The 26587-nt window shown below is 39.2% G+C and overlaps 1 protein-coding gene across 2 annotated transcripts in view; it reads right to left on the reverse strand.

Annotated features, from left to right (window-relative positions):
- Window positions 1–26587, reverse strand: part of THSD7B (thrombospondin type 1 domain containing 7B) — a 1048668-nt gene that overhangs the window by 648476 nt on the left and 373605 nt on the right. Inside the window, exons 4-5 of one of the 2 annotated variants that reach the window (XM_027965001.3) lie at window positions 25024–25272; window positions 9699–9868 (exon numbers count right to left, since the gene is read on the reverse strand). In XM_027965001.3, coding sequence (XP_027820802.2) covers window positions 9699–9868; window positions 25024–25272 — 419 coding nt within the window. The remainder of the gene's footprint in view (window positions 1–9698; window positions 9869–25023; window positions 25273–26587) is intronic. The other variant, XM_060411164.1, reaches the window with a different exon arrangement.

Raw genomic sequence — 26587 nt, forward strand, 5'->3', positions numbered from 1 at the left:
ATACACATGGAGTATTACTCAGCCATTAAAAAGAATACATTTGAATCAGTTCTAATGAGATGGGTGAAACTGGAGCCTAGTATACAGAGTGAAGTAAGCCAGAAATAAAAACACCAATACAGTATACTAACACATATATATGGAATTTAGAAAGATGGTAATGATAACCCTGTATGTGAGACAGCAAAAGAGACACAGATGTATAGAACAGACTTTTGGACTCTGGGAGAGGGAGAGGGTGAGATGATTTGGGAGAATGGCATTGAAACACGTATACTATCATGTAAGAAACGAATTGTCAGTCTAGGTTTGATACAGGGTATAGGATGCTTGGGGCTGGTGCATGGGGATGATCCAGAGAAATGATATGGGGTGGGAGGTGGGAGGGGGGTTCAGGGTTGGGAACTCTTGTACACCCGTGGTGGATTCATGTCAGTGTATGGCAAAACCAACCCAGTATTGTAAAGTAAAATAAAGTAAAAATAAAAATTAAAAAATAAAAGCTTTGAGAGAAAAAAAAAAAAAAACTTTAAAATTAAAAAAAAAAAAAAACAAAGGAATGAAAACTGACCTTTTCCAGTCCTGAGGCCATTGCTAGTTTTCCAAATTGCTGGCATGAATGCAGCGCTTTAACAGCATCATCGTTTAGGACTTGAAACAGCTCAGCTGGAATACCATCCCCTCCACTAACTTTGTTCATAGTAATGGGAGGAATTGAAGGCTGGAGGAGAAGGGGACGACAGAGGATGAGATGGCTAGATGGCATCACTGACTCGATGGACATGAGTCTGAGTGAACTCCGGGAGTTGGTGGTGGACAGGGAGGCCTGGCATGCTGCAATTCATGGGGTCGCAAAGAGTCGGACACAACTGAGTGACTGAACTGAACTGAATGCTTCCTAAGGCCCACTTGACTTCACACTCCAGGATGTCTGGCTTTATGCAGGTGACAACACCATCATGGTTATCTGGGTTATTAAGAGCTTTTTTGTACAGTTCTTCAGTTTATTCTTGCCAACTTTTCTTAATCTCTTCTACTTCTGTTATGTACTTGCTGCTTTTGTCCTTTACTGTGCCTATCTTTGCATGAAGTGTTCCCTTGGTATCTCCAACTTTATTAAAGAGAACCCTCGTCTTTCCCATTCTACTGTTTGCCTCTGTTTCTTTGCATTGTTCACTTAAGCAGGCTTTCTTATCTATCCTTATCTATCCTTGCTATTGTCTGGAACTCTGCATTCAGTAGGTGACAGTGGCAGTGGTTAGGCCAGGATACCCTCTGCTCCTGGGCATCCTCCAGCATTAGAATCCTCCAGTTTCAGCCTTCCACAGACCCCCTTCCCACCCACTCCAGCAGGGCCTTTGCCTCCACCCTTGGGCACACAGTGACCGATACTTGATGGAAAATGAAGGTTTACATGCTTAACAAGGACCAGCATGGGACAACCAGGACACCAGGAATGTCATCCAGCTACATTAAGTGGCTGAAGGCCATGTCTCTGCTAGCTAGGGCCTGACATATCATAGTCCACTGGAGAAGGGAATGGCAAAGCACTTCAGTATTCTTGCCTTGAGAATCCGATGAACAGTATAAAAAGGTAAAAATATGACACTGAAAGATGATCCCTCCCCCAAGTCAGTAGATGGTCAAAATACTACTGGGGAAGAGCAGAGAAAGAGCTACAGAAAGAATGAAGAGGCTGACCAAAGTGGAAACACCCAGTTGTGGTTTCATCTGATAGTGAAAGTAAAGTCTGAAGCTATAAAGAATACTATTGCATAGGAATCTGGAATGCTAGGTCCATAATGTAAGATAAATTGGATGTGGTCAAATGAGACAGCCAAAGTAGACACTGACATTTTAGGAATCAGTGAACTAAAATGGACAGGAATGGGTGAATTTAATTCAGATAACCATTATATCTACTCCTATGGGCAAGAATCCCTTACAAGGAATGGAGTAGACCTCATAGTCAACAAAAGAGTCTGAAATGCAGTACTTGGTTGCAATCTCAAAAATGACAGAATGATCTCAGTTTGTTTCCATGGCAAACTATTTACTATCACAGTAATCCAATCTATGTGCCAACCAATAATGCTGAAGAAGCTGAAGTTGAATAGTTCCATGAAGACCTACAAGACTTCCAAGAATTAACACCAAAATAGGATGTCCCTTTTCATCATAAGGGACTGAAATGCAGAAGTAGGAAATCGAGAGATACCTGGAGTAACAGACAAGTTTGGCCTTGGAGGACAAAGTGAAGCAAGGCAAAGGCTAACAATTGTGCCAAGAGAATGCACTGGTCATAGCAAACTCTCTTCCAACAACACAAGAGATGACTCTGACACATGAACATCACCAGATGGCCAGCAGCGAAGTCACATTGATTATATTCTCAGCAGCCAAAAATGTAGAAGCATTACACAGTCAGCAAAAATGAGATCTATGGCTCAGATCATCAGCATCTTGTTGCAAAATTCAGACTTAAATTGAAAAAAGTAGGGAAAGGCACTAGGCCATTTAAGACCTAAATCAAATAATTTATGATTATACAGTAGGGGTGATGAATAGATTCAAGGGACTCAGTCTGGTAGACAGAGTGCCTGAAGAACTATGGACAGAGCTTCATAACGTTGTACAGGAGGTGGTGACCAAAACCATCCCCAAGAAAAAGAAATGCAAGAAGGCAATGTGGTTGTCAGAAGAGGCCTTACATATAGCTGACATAGACTCGCAAGTCTCACAAATTTCTCTCTTAGAACTGCTTTTGCTGTGTCCCATAGGTATCAGATCATTGTGCTTTTTAGTTTATTTGTTTTCATTTGTTTCTGAGTATTTTTTATTTCTTATTTTTTCAGTGGCTGTTCAGTAGCATATTATTTAACCTCCATGTCTTTATATTTTCTGAGATTTTTTTCTTGTAGTTGATTTATAGAGCCATATCTTTGTGGCCAGAAAAGATGCATGACATTACTCTAATGTTCTTGAATTTAATGAAACATTTTTTTCTCCCTAGCATGTGGTCTATCCTGCTTAAGTGCTCAACGTACACTTGAAAGGAATGTTTTTGATTGTTTTTTGCTGTTTGGGGACTAGATTTCTATAGATCTACTAATATCTATTAAGTCCATTGGTCTAATGTGTTATTTAAGGTCTGTGTTTCCTTACTGATTCTCTGTCTGATCTGTCCATTGCTGTAAGTGGGATCTTAAAGTCCCCAACTATTATGTTTCTGTCAATTACTCCCTTTATGTCTGTTGTTATTCGCTTTATGTATTCAGGTGTTCCTATGTTGCATGCGTATACACTGTTGTATCTTCATCTCGGAATGATACTTTAATCATTATGTAATGTTCTTCTCAGGGCCTCGTTTTTAAATGTTCTCTAACTTCCTATGCTCCTCTTATAACAGTTCTCATGCCACTGTTGAATATAAACATTTCTACATATTTTCATCTGTTCTCCCAGTCTCAACTTAGACTACTTTCTCTTGTTGATTCTCCAAACTCTCTTTAAGCATCATATGCATTGTGAAGATTAATGTCTGCTGCTAAGTCACTTCAGTCGTGTCCGACTCTGTGCGACCCCATAGACAGCAGCCCACCAGGCTTCCCCATCCCTGGGATTCTTCAGGCAAGAACACTGGAGTGGGTTGCCATTTCCTTGTCCAATGCATGAAAGTGAAAAGTCAAAGTGAAGTCGCTCAGTCGTGTCTGACCTTCAGCGACCCCATGGACTGCAGCCTTCCAGGCTCCTCCATCCATGGGATTTTCCAGGCAAGAGTACTGGAATAGGGTGCCATTGCCTTCTCCGGAAGATTAATGTCAGGCATCATTAAATGGTTCTAACTATGCCATATATATGGGGCTTACCAAGGTGCTCAGCAATAATCTGCCTGCAGTGCAGGAGGCCCAGGTTCAGTTCCTGGGTTGGCAATATCCCCTGGTGAAGGAAATGGCAACCCAATCCAGCATTCTTGACTGGGAAATCCCACAGACTGAGGAGCCTGGCAGACTGTAATCCATAGGGTAGCAGAAGAGCTGGACATGAATTGGTGAGTAAACAACAACATCGTATATATATATAACATATGCATATATATATACACATATATATTACAGCCTACTGTGCTGTAATCCATGAGGGTTGCAAAGAGTTGGACACAACTGAGTGACTGAACAATAACATATTATATAAGATCACTGAAATACACAACCTAAGACAGACAGTATACTAACACATATATATGGAATTTAGAAAGATGGTAATGATAACCTTGTATGTGAGACAGCAAAAGAGACACAGATGTATAGAGCGGTCTTTTGGACTCTGTGGGAGAGGGAGAGGGTGGGATGATTTGGGAGAATGGAATTGAAACATGTATAATATCATGTAAGAAAAGAATTGCCAGTCTATGTTTGATGCAGGATACAGGACGCTTGGGGCTGGTGCATGGGGATGACCCAGAAAGATGATATGGGGTGGGAGGTGGGAGAGGGGTTCATATTTGGGAACTCATGTACACCCGTGGTGGATTCATGTCAATGTATGGCAAAACCAATACAGTATTGTAAAGTAAAATAAAGTAAAAATTAAAATTAAAATAAAATAAAATAAGAATTGTTGCAAAACACTGAAACTATCGGCTATTAATTTCTACTAATTTCTAGCTAAAGATAGTTTGCTCAGAAGACAATTACAATTCATAAGAAAGTGAATCAAGGGAAAGATGTAGGGGCAGTGCCTGATAACAAAGAAAAAAAAAAATCCTGAAACGACATTGATTTGTCCCAGAACTCCAGAGAAACTACAGGATTTTTCCATCTTTTGACTTAGTTTATTCTATCTTTCCCATTTGTTTTAAATATATGTTTATTCACTGTTAATTATGAAAATGTATGTTTATTCTGGAAAAACAATGAGAACAGTGCAAAGTAAAATTGAAAGTTCCCCTGAATTTCTTTAAAAAAAAATTGTTAGTACAACTGTTGTCACAATTAAAAGACTATAAGTTAATGAGGCATCTTTATAATTCCTATGTCCAGGACAGGCCTTAAAATATAGCTGCTGCTGCTGCTGCTAAGTCACTTTAGTCGTGTCCGACTCTGTGCGACCCCACAGACGGCAGCCCACCAGGCTCCCCTGTCCCTGGGATTCTCCAGGCAAGAACACTGGAGTGGGTTGCCATTTCCTTCTCCAATGCATGGAAGTGAAAAGTGAAAGTGAATTCACTGAGTCGTGTCCAACTCTCAGCAACCCCATGGACTGCAGACCACCAGGCTCCTACATCCAAGGGATTTTCCAGGCAAGAGTACTGAAGAGGACATAACAAATCATTTGGGGAAAAAAAATGTATGTGTGACTGTCATCCATTTTTTTACTCAGCAAACCAGCATAGTTAAAACTAGGACATATCATGTGCTGCCTTAATGCCAACTCTGGGCCTAGCTTCATAAAGACATAGGGCTCTCAAGAACTATTTACTCTTAGCTGGCATGGAGTGGCCAACTAAATATACTTAACAATTCAAAGCTAAACTGCATCCATTCTGAAGTAGTTGAGTCAATTTAATGGCAAATAATAAATCTAAAAGATGGGAAAATATCTAGGTGATATTCTGCTTAACTGCCACCACACCGGTATCTTTTTCCAATCTTTTCTTTTTTAGCTTTTAGTTTCTGTCTTGCTTTATTCACCATATCAATACATTATATCTCTATGCTATTTCAACCTGCATTTGTTGATATGCCAATCTCTAGGCCATGTTGTCTTGAATGAAATACATTTTCCCCTGTCTCTATTAGATTAATGATGGTATGTCCCTTGTTTCAACATTTTACCATCTGAGAAATGACTCTTGAATGTAGGCTGAGTGGTTTTAATTTCACCTTAGAAAGGGGCAAGAAGAAAATGGTCTCAACAAATCCAAGTGTTTAGATTTATAGGTAAGCATCGCTCTTGCAGGTGCTTCTGAATTATAAAAGAGAAATACAATTTTCTCTACTACAATAGCAACTGGTAAACAAAATCATAAATATTCTGCTATAGTTTGATTCACACATTGACTTGGCTATTACTATTACTATTTTTTAAGTCTTTATCTATATAGACATTTATGTATATAATTGAACATAATTTGTGTATATATATTATACATACACATATGTGTATTTATTCTTTTTTTTTTAGTTTTTTATTTTTTAAATTTTAAAATCTTTAATTCTTACATGCGTTCCCAAACATGAACCCCCCTCCCACCTCCCTCCCCACAACATCTCTCTGGGTCATCCCCATGCACCAGCCCCAAGCATGCTGCACCCTGCGTCAGACATAGACTAGCGATTCAATTCTTACATGATAGTATACATGTTAGAATGCCATTCTCCCAAATCATCCCACCCTCTCCCTCTCCCTCTGAGTCCAAAAGTCCGTTATACACATCTGTGTCTTTTTTCCTGTCTTGCATACAGGGTCGTCATTGCCATTTTCCTAAATTCCATATATATGTGTTAGTATACTGTATTGATGTTTTTCTTTCTGGCTTACTTCACTCTGTATAATTGGCTCCAGTTTCATCCATCTCATCAGAACTGATTCAAATTAATTCTTTTTAACGGCTGAGTAATACTCCATAGTGTATATGTACCACAGCTTTCTTATCCATTCATCTGCTGTATTACTATTACTATTGGCTTGGCTTGTTACTATTACTAGCAACACTTCTCATATTCAATACTACAGCATTAATTTTGCTGCAATTAAAATACCACATGGTCAATGAATAGCAGAACCAGGTAAATATGCCATATTATACTACTACTACACATACAATGAACAGAGGTCAAATGGAGAATTGGGTATCAACAAGAATAAGTTGGTAACAGAACTGCACTGAGATCCTAATTTAGCCTCACCATGCAGAATTAGACTCGGAGGACCTTGGGATAGAATTAGTAGTCTTTTCAATTTTTCTTTTCTTCTGGTATTTATAAATTCTATTGCTTCTTATCTCATGAGAGATCCTGGAAATAAATCTTATTTATTTATTTATTTTTCAAAGATTGTAGGTTCCTCTAAGATCTGGTTCTTAGAATGCAGAGCAGCTAGTTAACAGTGGATGGTGGGATTTCCAAGGAAGAAGAATCAGGAAATTCCACTCCAGAAAATAAGCAGAATATTCTGGAGCCAAAGATAAACTTAACTTAGTGGGAAAGTCAATTGTGACTGAGAAAAGTTTACCAAAATCAATGCCATTAAATGTCCCTCTCCCTTCAAAACAAAATCTGACACAATAATGGGGGGAAAAAAAGACAAACAAAAAAGCAGATCTTTTTTGTAAAAAAAAAAAAAGTTACCAAGTTTGGCCTTTGTTACTGCATTAGCAGAAAGGTTAGAAATATTTAAATTCTGCCTCTTTAATTAGGCAAACACACTCTTTGGTCTCTTATAGTTGCAATTCAATTGTTTTCTTATATTTCACTTGAGCCAAGAAGAAATTTTCACATTGCCAGATTTGTCAAGGTATATCCATAAATGACAGGCTTCCCAGGTGGCTCTGTGGTAAAGAATAAGGCTGCCAAGCAGGAGACACGGGTTGGATACCTGGGTCAGGAAGATCCCCTGGAGGAAATGGCAACCCGCATCAGTATTCTTACCCGAGATATCCCATGGATAGAGGGGCCTAGTGGGCTATAGTCCACAGGGTCGCAAAAGAGTCAGACACAACTTAGTGACTAAACAACAGTCCATAAATGACAATAGTAGGAAATGAAAGCATTTTAAGAAACAAAACTAATAAATAATACTTCTGGTTCACTTCCACACAACAGCAAAATCAAACCTTTGTTAATGACTACAAATATAAGTAGTAAGCTATACCATGCCTTTAATCCAATGTGGCTGTCCTGTATTTTCCAATGCAGCAACAGTTTGACTACTTTATTCAAATTTCTACAAGAATACATGGTTTCATTATACACATATTCATGGGTATGTATCTTGTCCCCACATCTAAGCACCTCCACCAACCACCTCCCAAGACCTGGGTTACCAAGCTTAGGCTTTCTAATCACTTTCTATTTCCATGTGAACCAAAGTATTAATTTAGAAGTATGCCTTGTCCTAAGATTTCTTCCTCTTTTCTAGGTGCTTGAAGAATATTGTACTGGGGCTTAACAGGCTGCTAAATGTTCACTTAACATCCTTCCTCTGCTTAACATTTCCCAACATGCAGCATATGATTCCCAACCCTAGAACACCATCCTTCCAATTTCTTCCTAATTACAAACTTCCTGCCCAGCATGTTTCCATTAAGAAAGCTGGAAATACTAAGGTTGAAAAAAACTTTAGAAATCGTTGATCCATAAGATAAGAAAGCTATTTTTACTAAAGAAACTTTAGGTAGATGTCAATAGAAGATTCAATGTTGAAGTTGAAAATAGACCATAATATATCAATTCTAAAAAATTCTTATATATGTTTTGACCCCTGAAGACCCTATTACTGTAGACAACAGTAAAGGAGAAGAAAGAGAAAGTGAAATAGAAAGATCATCAAGGTCTGAAAGCAAAATTTGAATTTTTTAATCTAAATTCTATTCCTCCAAATTTAGAAAAGTAAGCATAGTCATGTCTATCCTGGAAGAGAAAGTGTGTAAATTTTCACTTTCCAAAAGAGACAATAGAGAAGGAAAAAATTCACCTATTAAATAATTCTAGCCCTATAAATGCAGCACTGTAACTTCAATTGTTGAAGCAAATTCTAAGGAGTCTGTAAAGATGATCCCTCTGTTAGTCATACAATGAATCATAGAAGGCTATGGTCATGGCCTCTGAAATGATGAGAGGCCATGTCACACAAAAAAGGCACCTGGTATGAAAAACTTCACAGGATAAAATGGACATATCTCCACAATAAGAAAGCCCACACCTCTCTCTCAAACCAAGTTCTACAGTAGAGAAATGTACATGCACATTCTCAAGGAAGCATTTCCATCTTGACCACTTCTACAGCGGGCAATGCTGAGTGCCCCTCCAATGTGTCTGGTACCGACCATACATTTTTTCTAGACTGGAAGCATTACTGCACACTCAGCTTTTCAATCCATTGACTTAAGTAAATCTGGGCCAGTTTTTCAGTTCTTATATATTATCACCATGCCAAACTCTGAAACAAAAGGACTGTATACACCTAATGAAAGCCTACCATGAAGAAAGTTGTTTTTCCTCCCCCACTTTCTTCCTTATTATTTTCTTATTATTTAAACTCTGGCAATTAGAGAATGGATCTTTGATATCTGAAAATGATATTTCTGTAGAAGTTCTCACATTCACAAAAAAAAATCTCTCTTATAGAAAAAAAAAGAAAAAGAATGTTACTACCTCTTTGCCAACTGGCTGATTCCAGCATACTAGCCCCTTAGCATGTTGCATTCATTTCTGTTCCTGATTTTAGGTCTATTTTCTCGTTTAATTTTCACAATGATCCGTTGCAATTGAGGAAATTATTAACACTAGTATTTTTTAACTATTCCTAAGTATTGCAAGTAGCAGGACTTAAGGATAGTTGGCAAATAGGCAATAAAATTTTAAACTTGTGAATGCTGAAGGTCCATTATACCAAGGAGAATATGAGGAGATGGTATTGGAATGCATTTCCATTCTAATCAGCAGCAGACTCTGGCCCCGGTACTGGCTGCCTACCTTCCTTGGCCCTCTGTGCTGTGGACGCTGGTGTGCTCTGGGCACAGTACACTTCTCGGGTCTGGATCCCACCTCCACAAATGGGTCCCGTCTCATGCCAGTGGAGGTATTGCTGCTCGAGAAGGAGAGAGACTTGGCATTCTTTCCATTCAGAGGTCTTCCAGGAATACCTGTTTGGTGTGGTTTGTTTAAAAGAAGAAGAAGAAGTAAGGAAAACACAGAATTCAACAGGAAACTTAAGTTATTGACATCAAATGTATGTAATCATCTCTTTCTTTTTTTTTTTTTTTTCATCTTTCTTTCTAGTATCAAATCTTTGCCTATGGATAAAGACATTTACCAGCTTTGTATACTAAACCTCTTTTATTTCCTTGCGAAAAAGCAGGCATTCTATCATGCTAATAGCACAGGAAATATGGATAAATAGTAGAGATGTCTCAGCCTTAAAGCTCTAAGAGAATAAAGAATCAGAGAAAGGACCCTGGTAGTCCAGTGCTTAAGACTCTATGTTTCTAATGCAACAGGTGTGGGTTTGATCCATAGCTGGGGGACTAAGATCCCACATGCCACATGGCATGGCCAAAAGAGAGGAAGGAGCTGGAAACCAAATGAGCTTAATTCCCAGCAGCTGAACTCATCATGGGATATAATTTCACAAACTTTTATATGACTTGGTGTGAAAGTTGGGCTTTCTTTTTTAATTAGTAGGACAGTGTATGAATGTGTGAGTATATTATTTTAAATGAACAGACTACATCCAACTTTTCAACCTTATTGTTACAGGTATTTCTCAGTTCGACCCCATTGAAATAAAGTTATATATATTAAAAATGAGTTCACCATCAGTTCAGTTCAGTCACTCAGTCATATCCGACTCTTTGTGACCCTGTGGACTGCAGCACACCAGGCTTCCCTGTCCATCACCAATTCCTGGAGCTTGCTCAAATTCACATCCGTAGAGTCAGTGATGCCATCCAATCATTTCATCCTCTGTCATCCCCTTCTCTTCCTGCCTTCAATCTTTCCCAGCATCAGGGTCTTTTCCAGTGAATCAATTCTTCTAATCAGGTGGCCAAAGTATTGGAGCTTCAGCATCAGTCCTTCCAATGAATATTCAGTACTGATTTCCTTTAGGTTTGACTGATTTGATATCCTTGCTGTCCAAGGGACTTTCAAAAAGTCTTCTCCAACACCACAGTTCAAAAGCATCAATTCTTTGGTGCTCAGCTTCCATGCACCACTATATTTAATTGGTGAGTTGTTTGTCTTTTTTTTCACAGGTATACAGACATGCCATTGTTATACTAACTTAGAATATGTCTTCTTGGTTTACATCTGATTGAGATACACAGTGATAGACATGCCCATGCACACACAAATAAGGGGGAAGACATACTGAAGTTTCTACACAACTTACAGAAAATAAAACAACGATAAAAGTGCTACATTCATACCTAGAGAATGCTTTCAGACAGAATCTCCTTTTGTGGTTTATGAGAGCGTTCCTCAAGCCCATGGCATTAATATAACCCAAGAGAATTCACATAAATATCAGCAAACTAATTAGTTACTGGAGTAACAAACCAAACCTAAGAACATTCTCATATCTGCTGTCCCATTTCATGTCTTAGGAAAAATTTCTCAGTTTGGGGATTGTTCAAAGAAAAAAAATAGCACTAAAAAAAGTAAACATACCTCACCAAGGCCCTGGCCTTATAAAAACTAGAGTAAAACCGAAATCAAGTAACAGACATCAAAATCAGGAAGAAAATCTCTAAAATATGTAAGAGTGAGCAAAGCCCTTGACAAGGAGGGTGGTTGTCATTCTAAAAAGCTTGAAAGCTGAGGATCATCAGTCTTGTGAAAAGCCCATTGTAGTAAAAGAATTTGGAAAATCCTGCAGGGTTTGTTGTAACAAACAAAGGATTCTGCTCCCTTTGCCTCACTACTTCATTCTCACAGGGTTTTCCAAGTGAAAATCAGTCAGAGAGCTGGACAAGAGTCTGACGTGTAGAGCTAAGTCCTGCTTACACTAGGTGAATATAGACAATAATATGTTTCTAATTCCTGGGCATGAAAGATTGAGAAAAGTCTAAGTCTTTCCAGAGATGGTCCTTCTCCAGAGGTAATGATCCAAAGCTCTTTCTCCTCCCTAGACAGAGGGGTCACCTAGACTTCACGGTCACGCAGGCAGAAGGCTTGTCTCTTGTGTCTCTGAGTCTCGAGGCACAGGTAAGTTCTCTTGTTTCTGAACTCTAAGGCAAGGCACGGTATGGTAGGGGTGGGTTAGCTGGACAGTTACCACATTCTCATTTCAAATCCTCTCCCCACACTGATTGCCTAAAAGGGCTCTCTAGCTATTAAGCAGGTCAGATGCAGTCCTACCCTAAGGCTCCTATAGCAAATAAGGCGGGAAAAAGGTGCAGTAAGGTGTGGACGACAAGCATGCTTCGGAATCAAACAGACATGGTTTGAATCTGAGCCTTTCCACTTACTAGTCATGTGACTTTGGCTCAGTGCTATTTTCCTAGCTGTAAAATAAGGGTAATAACACTGAATGTGGATCAAAGCACATAACAAATGTTCAATAAATGTTAATTCCCTTTTTAATGTCCTTTTACACCTGTTGTTTGGTCTCCTGCTGACATAGAAAACACACACACACACACACACACACACACACACACACACACACACACACCCAACATTGTACTTATGAGAACTTAATTGCTTTTATCAGAAGTTAATATTAGGGATCCAGGAATGCCATAGTCTTACCTGGAAGAATCAAAAGTCAGTAAAGAGCATAAAATAAAAAAAAAAACTTAGAGCATTTAGAATCATAGCAAGTCATGTCAATTTGTTCACTTGTTTGAAAGGAATGGGCCATGCTGCATAAACTGCTTTTTCAATTAATTTGTCATGACCAAATGGAGGAATTTTGGAAGTCATTTTAGAGATAAATGAAAAGAAAAGTTTAATGACTATGGTTTTCTATAAAGTAACAAAAACCCTGTTGGTAGCTCTTTAACCAAAAACATCCAAATTCCATTCACTGGCAAACAACAAATTCTCTAAAAAAAGAAAAAATAAGACATTTATCATGATTGCTATTGCTTACCACCTCAGAGAAAATACCAACCTAGCAAGAGGCAAAGGAAAAAGCACACTAGTGAAGGACTTTATTCCTTTTAACATGCTGGTCTTTTCATAGTCTTTGCTTTTTTATTTTTATTTTTTTTCAAATGCAGTATGTTCAGTCACAAATCACCTAGAAGCCAAGAAAGCTGAACATTCTGAACTCACCCAACCTGGGAAAGTATCTCTAGCATCTGACAGAATAAGAAATCAAAGGAGTCTTCTCAGCTAAATGTTGCCTGCTATCTCCCTCAGAGGCTGTGACAGGAATAGCCCTCCAGCCTCTGGACAACTTGGCTTCCTGACTGCCAGGGACATTCTCTTTAATGTCCAAGTCCACATCAAAGACCAGGCCTTTCCACCCTTTCTCTCCCAACTCTGCTGCCTTTCAAGCCTTACTTTGTCTTTCTGGTTAAGAGAGAAACAGGAGGTGTCTCAAAGGCCAAGATCCTGCCTCTTGTCGATAAAGAACACTTTGAAACCAACTGTACAAATGCCTCAAGTAAAGTAAACGGCCATGACATGAAACCAATTAGTCAGTCCTCATAGCCCCTCATGAATGGAGCTCCTCATGAACAGATCCATTTGTCTTCTCACATGGCCTGACTGAACAAGAGAGACAAGGCATTCATTTATTAAGGCTTCTAGGATATCATGACATATACCCGAAGCAATAATAACAATCAAAGTTTTCTGCATGCTAAGTCTGTTACAGGCACCGCATTAACAAATCTAGGTGTATAACTTCATGTAGTCTTCCCAACACGTCTATAAAGAGACTTGTTGAGAATATCATCAGTTAGGTTCAGTTTAGTTAAGTCACTCAGTCATGTCCGACTCTTTGCGACCCCATGGACTGAAGCACGCCATTAGAATTTGAACACTGTGGTCACATAGGATCAAATTCTAGCATTTTCAGGAGATAAGAACAAGTTAAAGAGAAAAATAAAATATAAACCAAATAAATGTATCTAATTGTAAAAATTCAAGTTTCCACAAAATGCTGAAATGACAGTTTTTTGATGACTAATGCCTTTTCACAGCCCTGAAATCAAGCTCATTATTTTGCAGCCTGGTTACTGTGAGTGTTAGGGAAACCTGCCATCAACCTTTTATGTGAAAATGATTCCAATGACCTCACCCTTAGTGAGACGTCACACTGTCAGCCACTTATATGCTGAATACCCAAGGGAAACAACTTGTGTAAGAATATTTCAGTCAATGCTAAGGTACGTATGTGAGATGGATGGCAGAAAGGAATTAAAAGTAGGACTCCCTAGGAACAGAAATAAGCCTGCCCAATAGTAAGCAAATCACTTACTCAACCATGCAGTTATCCCTTTTTTCTTTTAAGAAGTAACTCTTGAACTCTAATTATATGTCAAGGCTGGATTCAGGCAATAGAAATGCATAACAATGATCAAGACAAAGCCCCTGACCTTGAAGAGATGATCTTCTAGTGGGGCAGACAGACAGAAACGAACCAAAACAGAAGACGGCATCAGCTAACATGTCCATCGGAGAAACATGGATGAGGAGAGCTAGTTCAATGCTGTGACCAGGAAAGCCTTCAGAATGCTGAATAAAATAAAGCAGTGGGCACAAGAAGAGGCTGACAAGGAGCACTCTAGAGGAGAGTACGTTCAAAGGCCCCAGGGAAGGAGAGTGCTTTGCACTTGGTAGGAAAGCTCAGAAGCCAGTGTTGTTGGAACCAGAAGGTCAAGGTAGGAGGGAGAAAGAGGGAGAGGCAGGCAGGGGCCAGGCTACGGAGGGAGAACTATGAGTGTTATTCCAAATGTGCTAGGAAATCACTGTCAAGTTTTGAGGAGGGTGAAAGAGTCATCCTGGCCACTGACTGAAGGACATACTGCAGGGGAGTGGAAAAAGGGAGATAAACTTAGAGGCATTTGTTACTCTCGGAAACATGCTGCTGAAGCTTCAGTTGGGGCACTCACGGTGAATATGAGAAGTGATCAGACTCTGGATCTTCTGTGAAGGTGGAGACAGCCTTCTGGTGATTAGATGTGGGTGGGAGAGGACTTCCCCAGTGGCTCAGCGGGTAAAGAATCTGCCTTCAAAGCAGGAGACACAGGAGATGCAGGTTCGATTCCTGGGTCAGGAAGATCCCCTGGAGAAGGAAATGGCAACCCACTCCAATATTCTTGCCTGAAAAATCCCAACGACAGAGGAGTCTGGCAGGCTAGAGTCCATGGGATCACAAAGAGTTGGACACGACTGAGCAACTAAGCACAAGTGGGAGAGAAAGAGAGGAGTGGGGAATAATTTCAGGAACTTGCCTGGTGGTCCAGTGGCTAAACATTTGTACTCCCAATGCAGGGGTCCCAGGTTCAGCGCTGTTCAGGGAACTAGCTTTCTCATGTCTCAACTAAGAGTTTGCATGCCATGACCAAAGATTCTGTATGCCAAAAGAGACCAGGTGTAGCCATATTAAATAAATAAATAAAAAAGAATGATTCCAAATTACTTTGCCCCAAGTACTAGCAGCATAATTTCTTGGCACTGAATTCTTACCTAAAACAGCCCAGAAAAGGAGACAAGAACTCGGATATCAGGTAAATGAATAAAACCTGAATTTCACTTCTATACTCTGCTTTCTGAAGCTGTCTCCCACACCTGGAACTCACTAGCCAATTTCTTCATATGTCCCCCATAATTTAAGTCTACTCTTAGGAAATAGTCAATAAATATATTCACGGGATACATAATACATTACACATGTGTGCTTGCTCAGTCATGTCCAACTCTTTGCCACCCCATGGACTGTAGCCTGCCTGGCTCCTCTACTCATGGAATTTTCCAGGCAAGATTACTGAAGTGGGTTGCATTTCTTACTCCAGGGGATCTTCCCAACACAGGGATCGAATTCAGGTCTCTTGCGATTCCTGCATTGGCAGGCGAATTCTTTACCAACTGTGTCACATGGGAAGCTCCATATATTAAGAGTTATTATTAAATATTTCATCATTCTGAAAAGGTATATGCAATTTACAAGAAGAAATCAAGATTAAAACCAAAGAAAGAAATCTCTAGTGGTGGGAATACATATTTCCACAAAGAAATAGAGGAGACAATTTCTGGATTAGGAAAAGCTCCCCAAGGCCTGGAAATCTCATCCTCTGGGTAGCCAGCTTGTCTTCCTGAGAGTACTGCTGTCTAACCCTAGGAAACCTGTACTCAAACTATTCTCCAAATTTATGGGGGAAGGCTAGAAGGGGTAAGGAATGAATGCATTGCTCTGAAGCAAGGAATAGAGACATTCTAAATTAGCAAAGTCAAATTAGAAAAGTAGGTACATTTAGTGACTATTTAAAAAAGACTTTCATCCTACTAAGGTGACATAAACTGATTTTAATAGCAGTAGTATGGCAAGACCATCAGAGTTTTATAGCAACCCTTGCCCTTTAGGATGCATGCTTTGTCACTTTCAGAAGGCTTAGAATTGCTTACAAAGTGTGGATTTCTTTTCTCCTTCTAAAGGCTTAGATCTAAAGCAAAGCAACACGGAATAGAATCTTCAGTGATCTAACAATGACAGACTGAAAGAATAATTGCATTGGTGAATGGTCATGTTTTGGCTAAGCACATATAGCTTTGCAAACACTCTTGGAATTGAAACCCTAGCACAATGTATTCAAATTAAATGTGCGTATATTAAAAATCAGTGTACTGCAGCATGACTAATTTATGATAATGTCTGTTGTCCTTTTAAAATTGTAAATGCATTTAGAAAAGAATTAAGTTGTCATTTTTTGCTGAACAGACAACCAAAATAAAGAGAACTGATCGAGCTTTATGTGTTTTACGCTCTAGTAATTTTTTATTGAATAGAGTGGGACTATTGATTATGGTAAGCTACTCTCAAGTGCAAAGCTCTTCGCTCTTCAGCAGATGACTCTGCCAGTCAAACTCCATGTATGCATTATTAATAGATTTCTATCACTACGCACAGCACTTAGCAATACGTTAACTTTCTTACACTAACAGGGGAACAAATCTTCCATCCAGGAGAACTGAAAGTGGTACAACAGGAACTCATGAAAAAATATGCACCAATAAAAGATGGACTCAATAAAAAGGCATCCGTCTTCTGCTGAAACAATTTACAGATTCTTTGAAACTGCTATTTCTTTCCCAAACAGATTCTCCTGAGGGTTTCAGGTCATGACTCCTTTACTACTCAAGTGCTGTAGAAAAAGCTGCTTAATTAAAACAATTTTAAAAAGCTTCCTTAAAAAACCCATTAATTCATTTAACCACCATTTATTGAGCTTCTATTATGTGCAAGGTGTTACTATAGTAGATAACCAGTGGGAAAAGATCAGTAGATGTGGAAGGCAATGCACGTGCCATTCTGTTCCAGAAGCCAGACTTTTACAAGAATCCACCTGAAATATGGGAGACCCAGGTTCAATCCCTGGGCCAGGAAGATCCTCTGGAGAAGGAAATGGCAACCCACTCCAGTATTCTTGCCTGGGAAATCCCATGGACAGAGAAGCCTGGTGGGCTACAGTCTAAGGGGTGGCAAAGAGTCGGACATGACTGACTAACACTAATTAATTGTGATCTCATTTCTCACCCTTCTTGAACCTACTCTTACAATGAATGATGACAGCAACTTCTTTTCTGGAAATCCAGACACACTTAGCAAAAGCAAGGCAGCCACTGGGGAACACTTTCCATCAAGTTCTGTGTGTCCATTCCTTCCCTCGGGAGATGTCCATGTCGAATATTCTTTATGAAGCCAATTTTAGATGCCTGTTATACAAACTGACTTGAATGATTCACACATGTCATATTAAGTATCAGTATGGAATTAAGCACCCTGTGCATAAAATTGTTCTGTTACTGACCTACATTTGATGATCTATCCATTGTCTGCTGAGTATTTACTCTAAGCCAGACACTTTCATAGATGCTACCCACTCTGAAGTAGAAGAGGTAGAAAAAAAAAAAAAACCCTAACAAAAAATCCATATGTTTGGGATGAGTTATGGGAACATTACCAACTATTAAACACTTTTAAAGAACATAGTTATAAGGTTAAAGACATGCTAGTTTTTAACGAGAGTATTATACAAGAATCTTAAAATGAATAAACTATGACAGACTGAAATTTCCTGAGTCCTCCACTAATCAGCACAGTGAAGGCTAAGCAGATGTTTAACAAACATCTCTTTAAGGCACAACATCCCTCTTCTAACACTCACTTCATTCAATGGGCAAAGGAAGCCCAAATACTAAGCCAACTTTTATCCACCATCCCTTCTCTTGGCACCGTTACTTGGCTTTAACACTCTTCTAAAAAAAAAAAAAAAAAGTTATCAATTGATCCTCAGAGTTTTCTCAGGAAAAATAACTTTATCTAGAAAACATAAAATCAGGTTCAATACCTTAAAGAGAAAATAGGAAGGAACACCCTGACCACAGCAGGTTGTTTTAAAAGCACATCAAAGTGTGGAGAACACCCACATAGACCTCTCAAAGTCTGCACAGACAGACCTTTTGCGAAGAATCTCTAGTTCACCCAAAACAGAGATAAATTAACACATACTAGAGGTAAGGAAAGAAAGTTTATGAGGCCTCATATTTTTCAGTGTCAGACCAGAGTGTTGAAGCAATGTTTAGGAAATTGTTTTTTCTGGGCAGTAATTCACACACTCTATGTAAAATATCAGCCATACAGTGTCTGCCTAGAGATCGTCTTAAAAGTTTTACTCTATATTGGTCACTGTTACCTTTTAAAATCACTGTCTTATATTAAATTTCAAATGTTAAATTAACATTTAAGAAATACAACACTCATTTCAGTGTGAAAGCTGTTGTCTCCTGGGGAGATTATGGAAGTTGCTGGTAGGTCATCCAAGGTGTCAATTCCAAGATGCTGACATTTTTCAGTATTCTTGTCTGTTACTGTGTATTCAGCCAGAACAGGCTCTCTGCTTAAGTACAGAGGGTCTGGAGTCATAGCTGTTGTAACATCAGGTCAGGTCCCAGCTGTCTGTGTCCTCTGCCTTTTCTTATGCTATCCAGTAACCAGAGGTTCAAAATTGGGAAAGGAGTACGTCAAGGCTGTATATTGTCACCCTGCTTATTTAACTTATATGCAGAGTACATCATGCAAAATGCTGGACTGGATGAAGCACAAGCTGGAATCAAGATTGCTGGGAGGAATATCAATAACCTCAGATATGCAGATAGCATCACTCTTATGGGAGAAAGTGAAGAGGAGCTAAAAGCCTCTTGATGAAAGTGAAAGAGGAGAGTGAAAAAGCTGGCTTAAAACTCTACATTCAAAAAATGAAGGGCATAGCCTCTGTTCCCATCACTTCATGGAAAATAGATGGGAAAACAGCATCCTTTTGAAAACAAACTTAAGGCTATATGTGTGTGTACATGAGCGTGTGTGTTAGTTGCTCAGTCGTGTACGACTCTGTGAAAGCAGCCTTAAGCTCTTTCTCTCACAAAGATCCTAAAGCTACACTGCTAACTCCCTTATATAGTTGACTCTTGAACAACTATAAGAGGTGATGATATTCCACATAGTCAAAAACTTGGGTCTGTTAGTCCATCCTTTGTATCCAAGGTTCTCTATCCATGAAATCAACCAACCTCAGCTTGTGCAGTGCTGTATTATTTAGTATTGAAAAAGTCTGCGTCTAAGAGGACCTGCACATCTCAAACCCCGGTTGTTCAAGTAGCAATCGTAGTTCTAAAGTTTCCCAAGTCAGCTTAACACAGGCTGGCCTCAGCCTTTCAGGTTAACTTATGCTCAATGCCTCGAGGAATCTCCAAAGTATCCAGATTCTGGGCACTCTTCTAGCAGGGGCTCTTCCTGGTCACAATTGCTTTCATGGAATCATGCCTTAGGGACTGGCACTCACAGTGTTCAAGTGAAAATGTTGATTAGTGGAGTCTAGCTAGTGAAGGGCGGAGGAGCCTGGTAGGCTGCAGTCCATGGGGTCGCTAGGAGTCAGACAGGACTTCCCTTTCACTTTTCACTTTCATGCACTGGAGAAGGAAATGGCAACCCACTCCAGTGTTCTTGCCTGGAGAATCCCAGGGACGGCGGAGCCTGGTGGGCTGCCGTCTATGGGGTCGCACAGAGTCAGACAAGACTGAAGCAATTTAGCAGCAGCGGCAGCAGCTAGTGAAAAGAGTAGCCCCTGAACTACACAACTAAAAACCACTGTGAACAGTATTATTATTGGAGGAAGTAGGAAGTAAGCACATCTCTAGCTCATCTCTTCTTGGAATACATATTCTTCCTCTTATTAACTGAAATGCTAATTTCCCCACTTGCTTCAGGTCCTCCTCCAAACCTCAGTCCCTGATCCTGCTCGTTCAAATGAAGTTTCTCTAATGATACTCTAATTCTATAACCTGAGCTGGCCCCCATTACAGCATTCCAGGAGTCTCTATCTTTGCCCTGTTCTAATGATTCATTTTTTCTATATTTCATACACAAAATATATAGTTTATTTCATTTATTAAATTTATTTAGTATATATCTTCACTAAAATTTAGATCCCACAAGACAAAGGAAACTTTGTCCAATCTATTTTCTGAGGTATCCCAAACATTTAATGTAGTGCTTGGCACATGGCAAGAGTTTAAGAGTATATTTACTGAATAAAGGAAAACATCTCCTACAGCAAAGATGGTAGAAGGGTAAAACCAAGTGACATTCCAAGAGAGGACATTTTCCTACTAAGGAGAAGGATGGTGAATTAAATTTCTTGATGCATATGAAGTGCTCATGAATTCTGAGAAAGCAGAAAAGGACATTTTTGATCCCTAAGAGATTTTTGTTTCTATTTTCCTTGTTCATGATGAATTTTAATCACCAGTGTCAAACTAGAAACAAAAAGTTAACACATAGTCTTTATGCCTTCCTGAGGCAGAGGCCACTGCTCAAATCTTAGACAAATAAGAATGTCAGACAATGTTAATTTTGTTGTTGTTATTTAAGTGTGCTCCTCCCCACCACCAACTAGACTCATTAGTAAACACAACATTCTCCCTAGAAAAAACTGGTTGGTATTCAGTGAATTTTCTAAGACTCCTATCTCCTTCAAATTCACTATTTGAGAAGGTTTTTAGAAAATGTCATACTCAGTAACATTTCTATACAGCAGATCTAGAGGCCCAGGTTAACCTCCAATGAACTTTTTGTCAGGACCTGTTTTCCGATGTGAAGGTTCAATCAAATGAAGCTCAAAGTAGAAATTAATCTTGAATAAATCTTATATGCAGAGTATACCATGTGAAATGCCTGGCTGGATAAAGCACAGCTGGAATCAAGATTGCTGGGAGAAATATCAGATATGAAGATGACACCACCCTTAGGGCAGAAAGTTAAGAACTGAAAAGCCTCTCGGTGAGAGTGAAAGAGGAGAGTGAAAAAGTTGGCTTAAAACTCAACATACAGAAAACTAAGATCATGGCATCTGGTCCCATCACTTCATGGGAAATAGACGGGGAAACAATGGAAACAGTGACAGACTTTGTTTTCTTGGGCTCCAAAATCACTGCAGATGGTAACTGCAGCCACAAAATTAAAAGACGCTTGCTACTTGGAAGAAAAGCTATCACTAACCTAGACAACATACTAAAAAGCAGAGACATTACTTTGCCAACAAAGGTCCAAGATTCAGACACGACTGAGTGACTGAACTGAACTGAACCAAACATATTGAAGTATTACCATTCCATGGTATTATGTTGGGAAAAACAACACGTATGAATGCATGTTCTATGTATCTATACCCTCATCTGGGTGTATGTCTTCACTGACATGAGAGTCAGTGTGAGGTATTGAAAAGATCGCTGACCTTGAAGCCAAATGGACTTCAACTTGAATCAAAAGAGACAATACCAATTTACATCACGTTTTACTATTAAAAGTCCCATTTAGATTATAAACGTCATATTATTCTAAATAATCTTTATAACATCTCTGGTAAAGTTATTGACCTAAAACATGTACTCAATAAAAAGCAGTCATTCTTAACAAAGTTGATACAACTCAACTTCTTCAACATCTTCAGGGAGGTACCACTCTTACTTACAAGAGAATTGCATAGTTATTGACAAAGAAAAGAGGAAAATGGAGGATATTTATAACTCAAAAAACTGTTGAAAATATCAGGAGAAGGTCATCAGCCATTCCTTGAAAAGGATGAAGGAAAAAAGTACATATGTGAACTTATCATTTAACTCAGATTCTATTTCTGGCAGCCTAACATTGAGAATCTTCCCAAACTAGGCCTCCATAGGGAAAAAAAAATCTTCAAATCACTCAGAAGAATAACTTTCTATTCTATTAAGTTATTATAGAATAGATAATATGCCAAAGAATGTTCAAAGTACCACACAATTACACTCATCTCACACGGTAGCAAAGTAATGCTCAAAATTCTCCAAGTCAAGACTTCAACAGTACGTGAACCAAGAACTACCAGATGTTCAGCCTGGAGTTAAAAAAGGCAGAGGAACCAGAGATCAAATTTCCAACATCTGTTGAATCAGGAAAAGCAAGAGAGTTCCAGAAAAACATCCACTTCTGCTTCATTGACTATGCCAAAGCCTTTGACTGTGTGGATCACAACAAACTGGAAAATTCTTATAGAGGTGGAAATACCGACCACCTCACCTGCCTACTGAGAAATCTATATGCAGGTCAAGAAGCAACAGTCAGAACCAGACATGGAACAATGAACTGATTTCAAATTGGGAAATGGACTGGTTCCAAATTTGGAAAAACACATCAAGGCTGTATATTGTCACCCTGCTTACTTAAGTATATCATGCAAAATGCTGGACTGGATAATGCAAAAACTGGAATCCAGATTGCCAGGAGAAATATCAATAACCTCATATATGAACATGACACCACCTTTATGGCAGAAAGTGAAGAGAAACTGAAGAGCCTCTTGATAAAGTGAAAGAGAAGAATGAAAAAGCTGGCTGAAAACTCAACATTCGGAAAAGTAAGATCATAGCATCTAGTCCCATCACTTCATGGCAAATAGATGGGGAAACAATGGAAACAGTGACTGACTTTGTTTTCTTGGGCTCCAAAATCACTGCAGATGGTGACTGCAGCCATGAAATTAAAAGACACTTGTTCCTTGGGGAAGAAAAAGCTATGACCAACCTAGACAGCATATTAAAAATCAGAGACATTACTTTGCCGACAAAGGTCCATCTAATGAAAGGTATTGCTTTTCCAGTAGTCATTTATAGATGTGAGAGCTAGACTATAAAGCTGAGTGCCAAAGAATTGATGGTTTTGAACTACGGTATTGGTGAAGACTGTTGAGAGTCTCTTGGACTTCAAGGAGATCAAACCAGTCAAACCTAAAGGAAATCAGTCCTGACTATTCATTGGAAGGACTGATGCTGAAGTTGAAGCTCCAATACTTTGGCCACCTGATGCAAAGAACGGACTCATTGGAAAAGACCCTGATGCTGGGAAAGATTAAAGGCAGGAGGAGAAGGATGGCAGAGAATGAGATGGTTGGATGGCATGAGTCTGAGCAAGCTCTGGGAACTGGTGATGGACAGGGAAGGTTGGCATGCTGCAGTACACAGGGTTGCAAAGAATCAGAGATGACTGAGCAACTGTATTGAACTCATTTCATTATGCCTTCCAAGAGGAGAGTCTCTTACTGGTGGAAATGAACCCTCCTGAAAATGACAACAGTAAGGATCAGTACACTGGTAGTGCCTCCTATTTGCTACGCAGTGGGATAGACAGTGCTAGTCTGCAGCTCTTCAACCTCCAACACAGGCAGCGTGAAAGAAGTTGTACAGTTTTTTCAAACGTATACAGCTAAAAAGTAATGTTATACAATTTTAACCCAAGGTCTATCTAAGCTCAAAAAGGACAGAGACCTCAGGTTTTATTTCTAGTCTCATGCTTTGCCCCAAAATTAGTGTCTTCAAAGACTGAACACATACTCTATACAATTAGGAAGGATTCTGTGACAGTAGGTTAACCTGTCAAGAATCAGGAACTACATCTGCTTTCTCTGCTTTTTCAGGCAAGAAATGATGTAAATCTAAGTAGTCATCTTACTAAAAAATGAACAGTCAACATGTAAGGAGTATGTTGAATCAACCCAGATTTCTCTGGTGACGTGGAAGAAATGAGCGATGATACCCTCCTCCCCAAACTCTGCCCTCCTCTTACACGCATTCTTTCAAGTATAAGGAATAGCCAGGCCCATCAACAACACCAGGTGAGTTTGTAACCTGCTTACACTTCACATATCCCAGGTGATTAATTCCTACAGTAAGTTATGTTTTGCTTCACTGTTTCACTGAGGAAATGGTCTCAAATCTTAGATACAATAAGAAACTAGAAAAGGTCTATCCAATATAGCTACAGACTTAAGATATAGTTCAGGGCAGCTGTGCAGCAGGAATTATCACAAATTCATCCCCAGCCAACTTCTGCACAACTTCTATCACTATCAGACTGAGTCCATTGTAAGCCAACAACCAGATGAAAATACACTGGGGTCTTCACCAAAGGCAACATAATCGGGCAAAATATAACCAATATCAAGGTCTTCAATTTAGCTATTAATTTATGTCAACCCTTTTCCAACATTTTCCATTTCCCTAGGGACCTGAAATAGAAACAGTGCCCCAGGGTGGCAGTGAATTTCAGAGAAAGAGTGTCATTAGAATCAGGGGGCTGTCATTCATTAACTATGTAACCTCAGAAATTGCTTAATCTCTCTGAGCATCAGTGGCCTTATTTACAAAATGAAGATGCTGATGAATGACTTCCTAGGTTATCAGAAAAATTAGGTCTGGCATATCAGGTAATGATAACTAATGGCTATTAAATATTTATGCTGTGGCAGGTGCTGGATGAAGTGAATATGGCTAGTAGAAGAGTAAACTGAGGCACTAGATTTAACTCATTTGCCAAAATGCACATAACTGGAAAGTCTCAGAAGTAGGATTGGAGGCCAGGGAATCAACGCAGCCTATGCCCTTACCCCCACTGCATTCTACTGCCTAAGATGAAACTTCGCACTGAGTAAAGACTTGACAAGTATGAGGCACAGCTATAGTGATTGGTAACATGTCTATATCACATAAAATCAGATTATATAGAACAACTGAACACTCATGCCAAAGAACACAATACCTGGGACATAAGTGCAGAAGCTCTCCTTCGACAATGCAGGCTTCTTTCTCGAGAAGTTCGGGGCAATCCTTCCCACCTCCAAGAGCAACGTGCTTCACATCGCGGCTCCTGCTCCTAAATCCTGGTGAGAGACTCCCTGAACGACAGGTCTTAGAGCAGGGGCTCCAGGAAGACCACTCAGTGGTTTCACAGTCTTTTGGCATGATGCAGGACTGGACAGTCAAAGGGAAGGAATCTTGCATGCAAAGGCTGAAAGAACAGGAACAGAAAACAGCAGGCCATGGGCTAAATGAGTGCAATCACATTATGAAGTACCTAGACTGGATTAAAAGCAAACAAACAAACAAACCTGAAACCTGGGTTTTTCAAGTTTTCAAGATAAGCTCTAAAGTAAGAGGAAAAAAATTTTTTAATGTTACAGGCATCATGATAAACCTATTGAAGGTCCTACATTAAGAGTGAACACTCGATTTCACCTGAAACCGTGAAGCTACAAGGTTTCACTCTCACAAGACACCTAAGTAAGATGAGTCTATCTTGTACCTTGTCCAAAGCATCCTCTGAAATAATGGAGGATCTTCTCATGTGCTTGCACTTTCTGACACAGCCTACAGTTACTCTTTGTTCAGCGGTTCCTCAGTATCAAATACTGCACTGTGCTTCACAGGCATTTTCTTACAACAGTCTCATGAGTTTACCTATTATTACATCCATTTGTAGATGAGAAAACTTAAGGTCAGGAAGGCTAAACCATTTGTGTACGGTCACAGAAAAGTAAATGTAAGCTTTTGAGTATTAATCTGTCCATTCTTTTATATACTGGTCTATTAAAAATAAACAAATGTGGCATTATGTTTCCCCATATTGTTAAGCTCTGAGCATCAATTTCCTCATCTGCAAAACTGAAGTGCTTTCAAATGCTAACAATGTAATTGGAAAACAGATAAATAAATAACAAGATATGATAATGTGGTGAACTCAACATAAAATCATTTCCAATGATGAAGAGAAAAACTAATGAGACAGTGATAGACCACACAGGAAAGCTGGGGGTAAGGATGGGGGGCAATTCTAAAACAGATGGACATCTGAAACACACTTTAAAAAATTAATGAGAACTTCTCAGGCACAGAAAGAAGACTTAAAATTAAGTCAAATAAGTAGCATATTTGAAGTCTTTAGATAAAATTTGTGGTTATAGGAACCAGTGGTATGTTAGAACTGGATATACTATTCAGCAAGGACAAAGTGTAAAATTTTCAGAATTTTGCAAGCCAGTTGATTTCATGTGGCTAGCTTACACTTAGCCATAGTCAGAGTAGTTACACTACAGAAATCAGCAAATGCTACAAATCAAGCCCCCTATCCTACTTTGAACCTTCAACCATCAGAACTGATGGTCATATATTCAAAAGCACACCAATGGGAGAAAGTAAAAGTCATAAATGGACATATTTATGGCACATAAAATTCAAAGAGAAAAGTGGATAAATATTAGGAATGTAGTTATGCAAAAAGTATGTCTGGAAAAGCTTCATGTCATGGACTAAGGACTTTGGATTTA

Source organism: Ovis aries, chromosome 2 (genome assembly GCF_016772045.2).
Source record: "Ovis aries strain OAR_USU_Benz2616 breed Rambouillet chromosome 2, ARS-UI_Ramb_v3.0, whole genome shotgun sequence".
NCBI classification, from domain to species: Eukaryota; Metazoa; Chordata; class Mammalia; order Artiodactyla; family Bovidae; genus Ovis; species Ovis aries.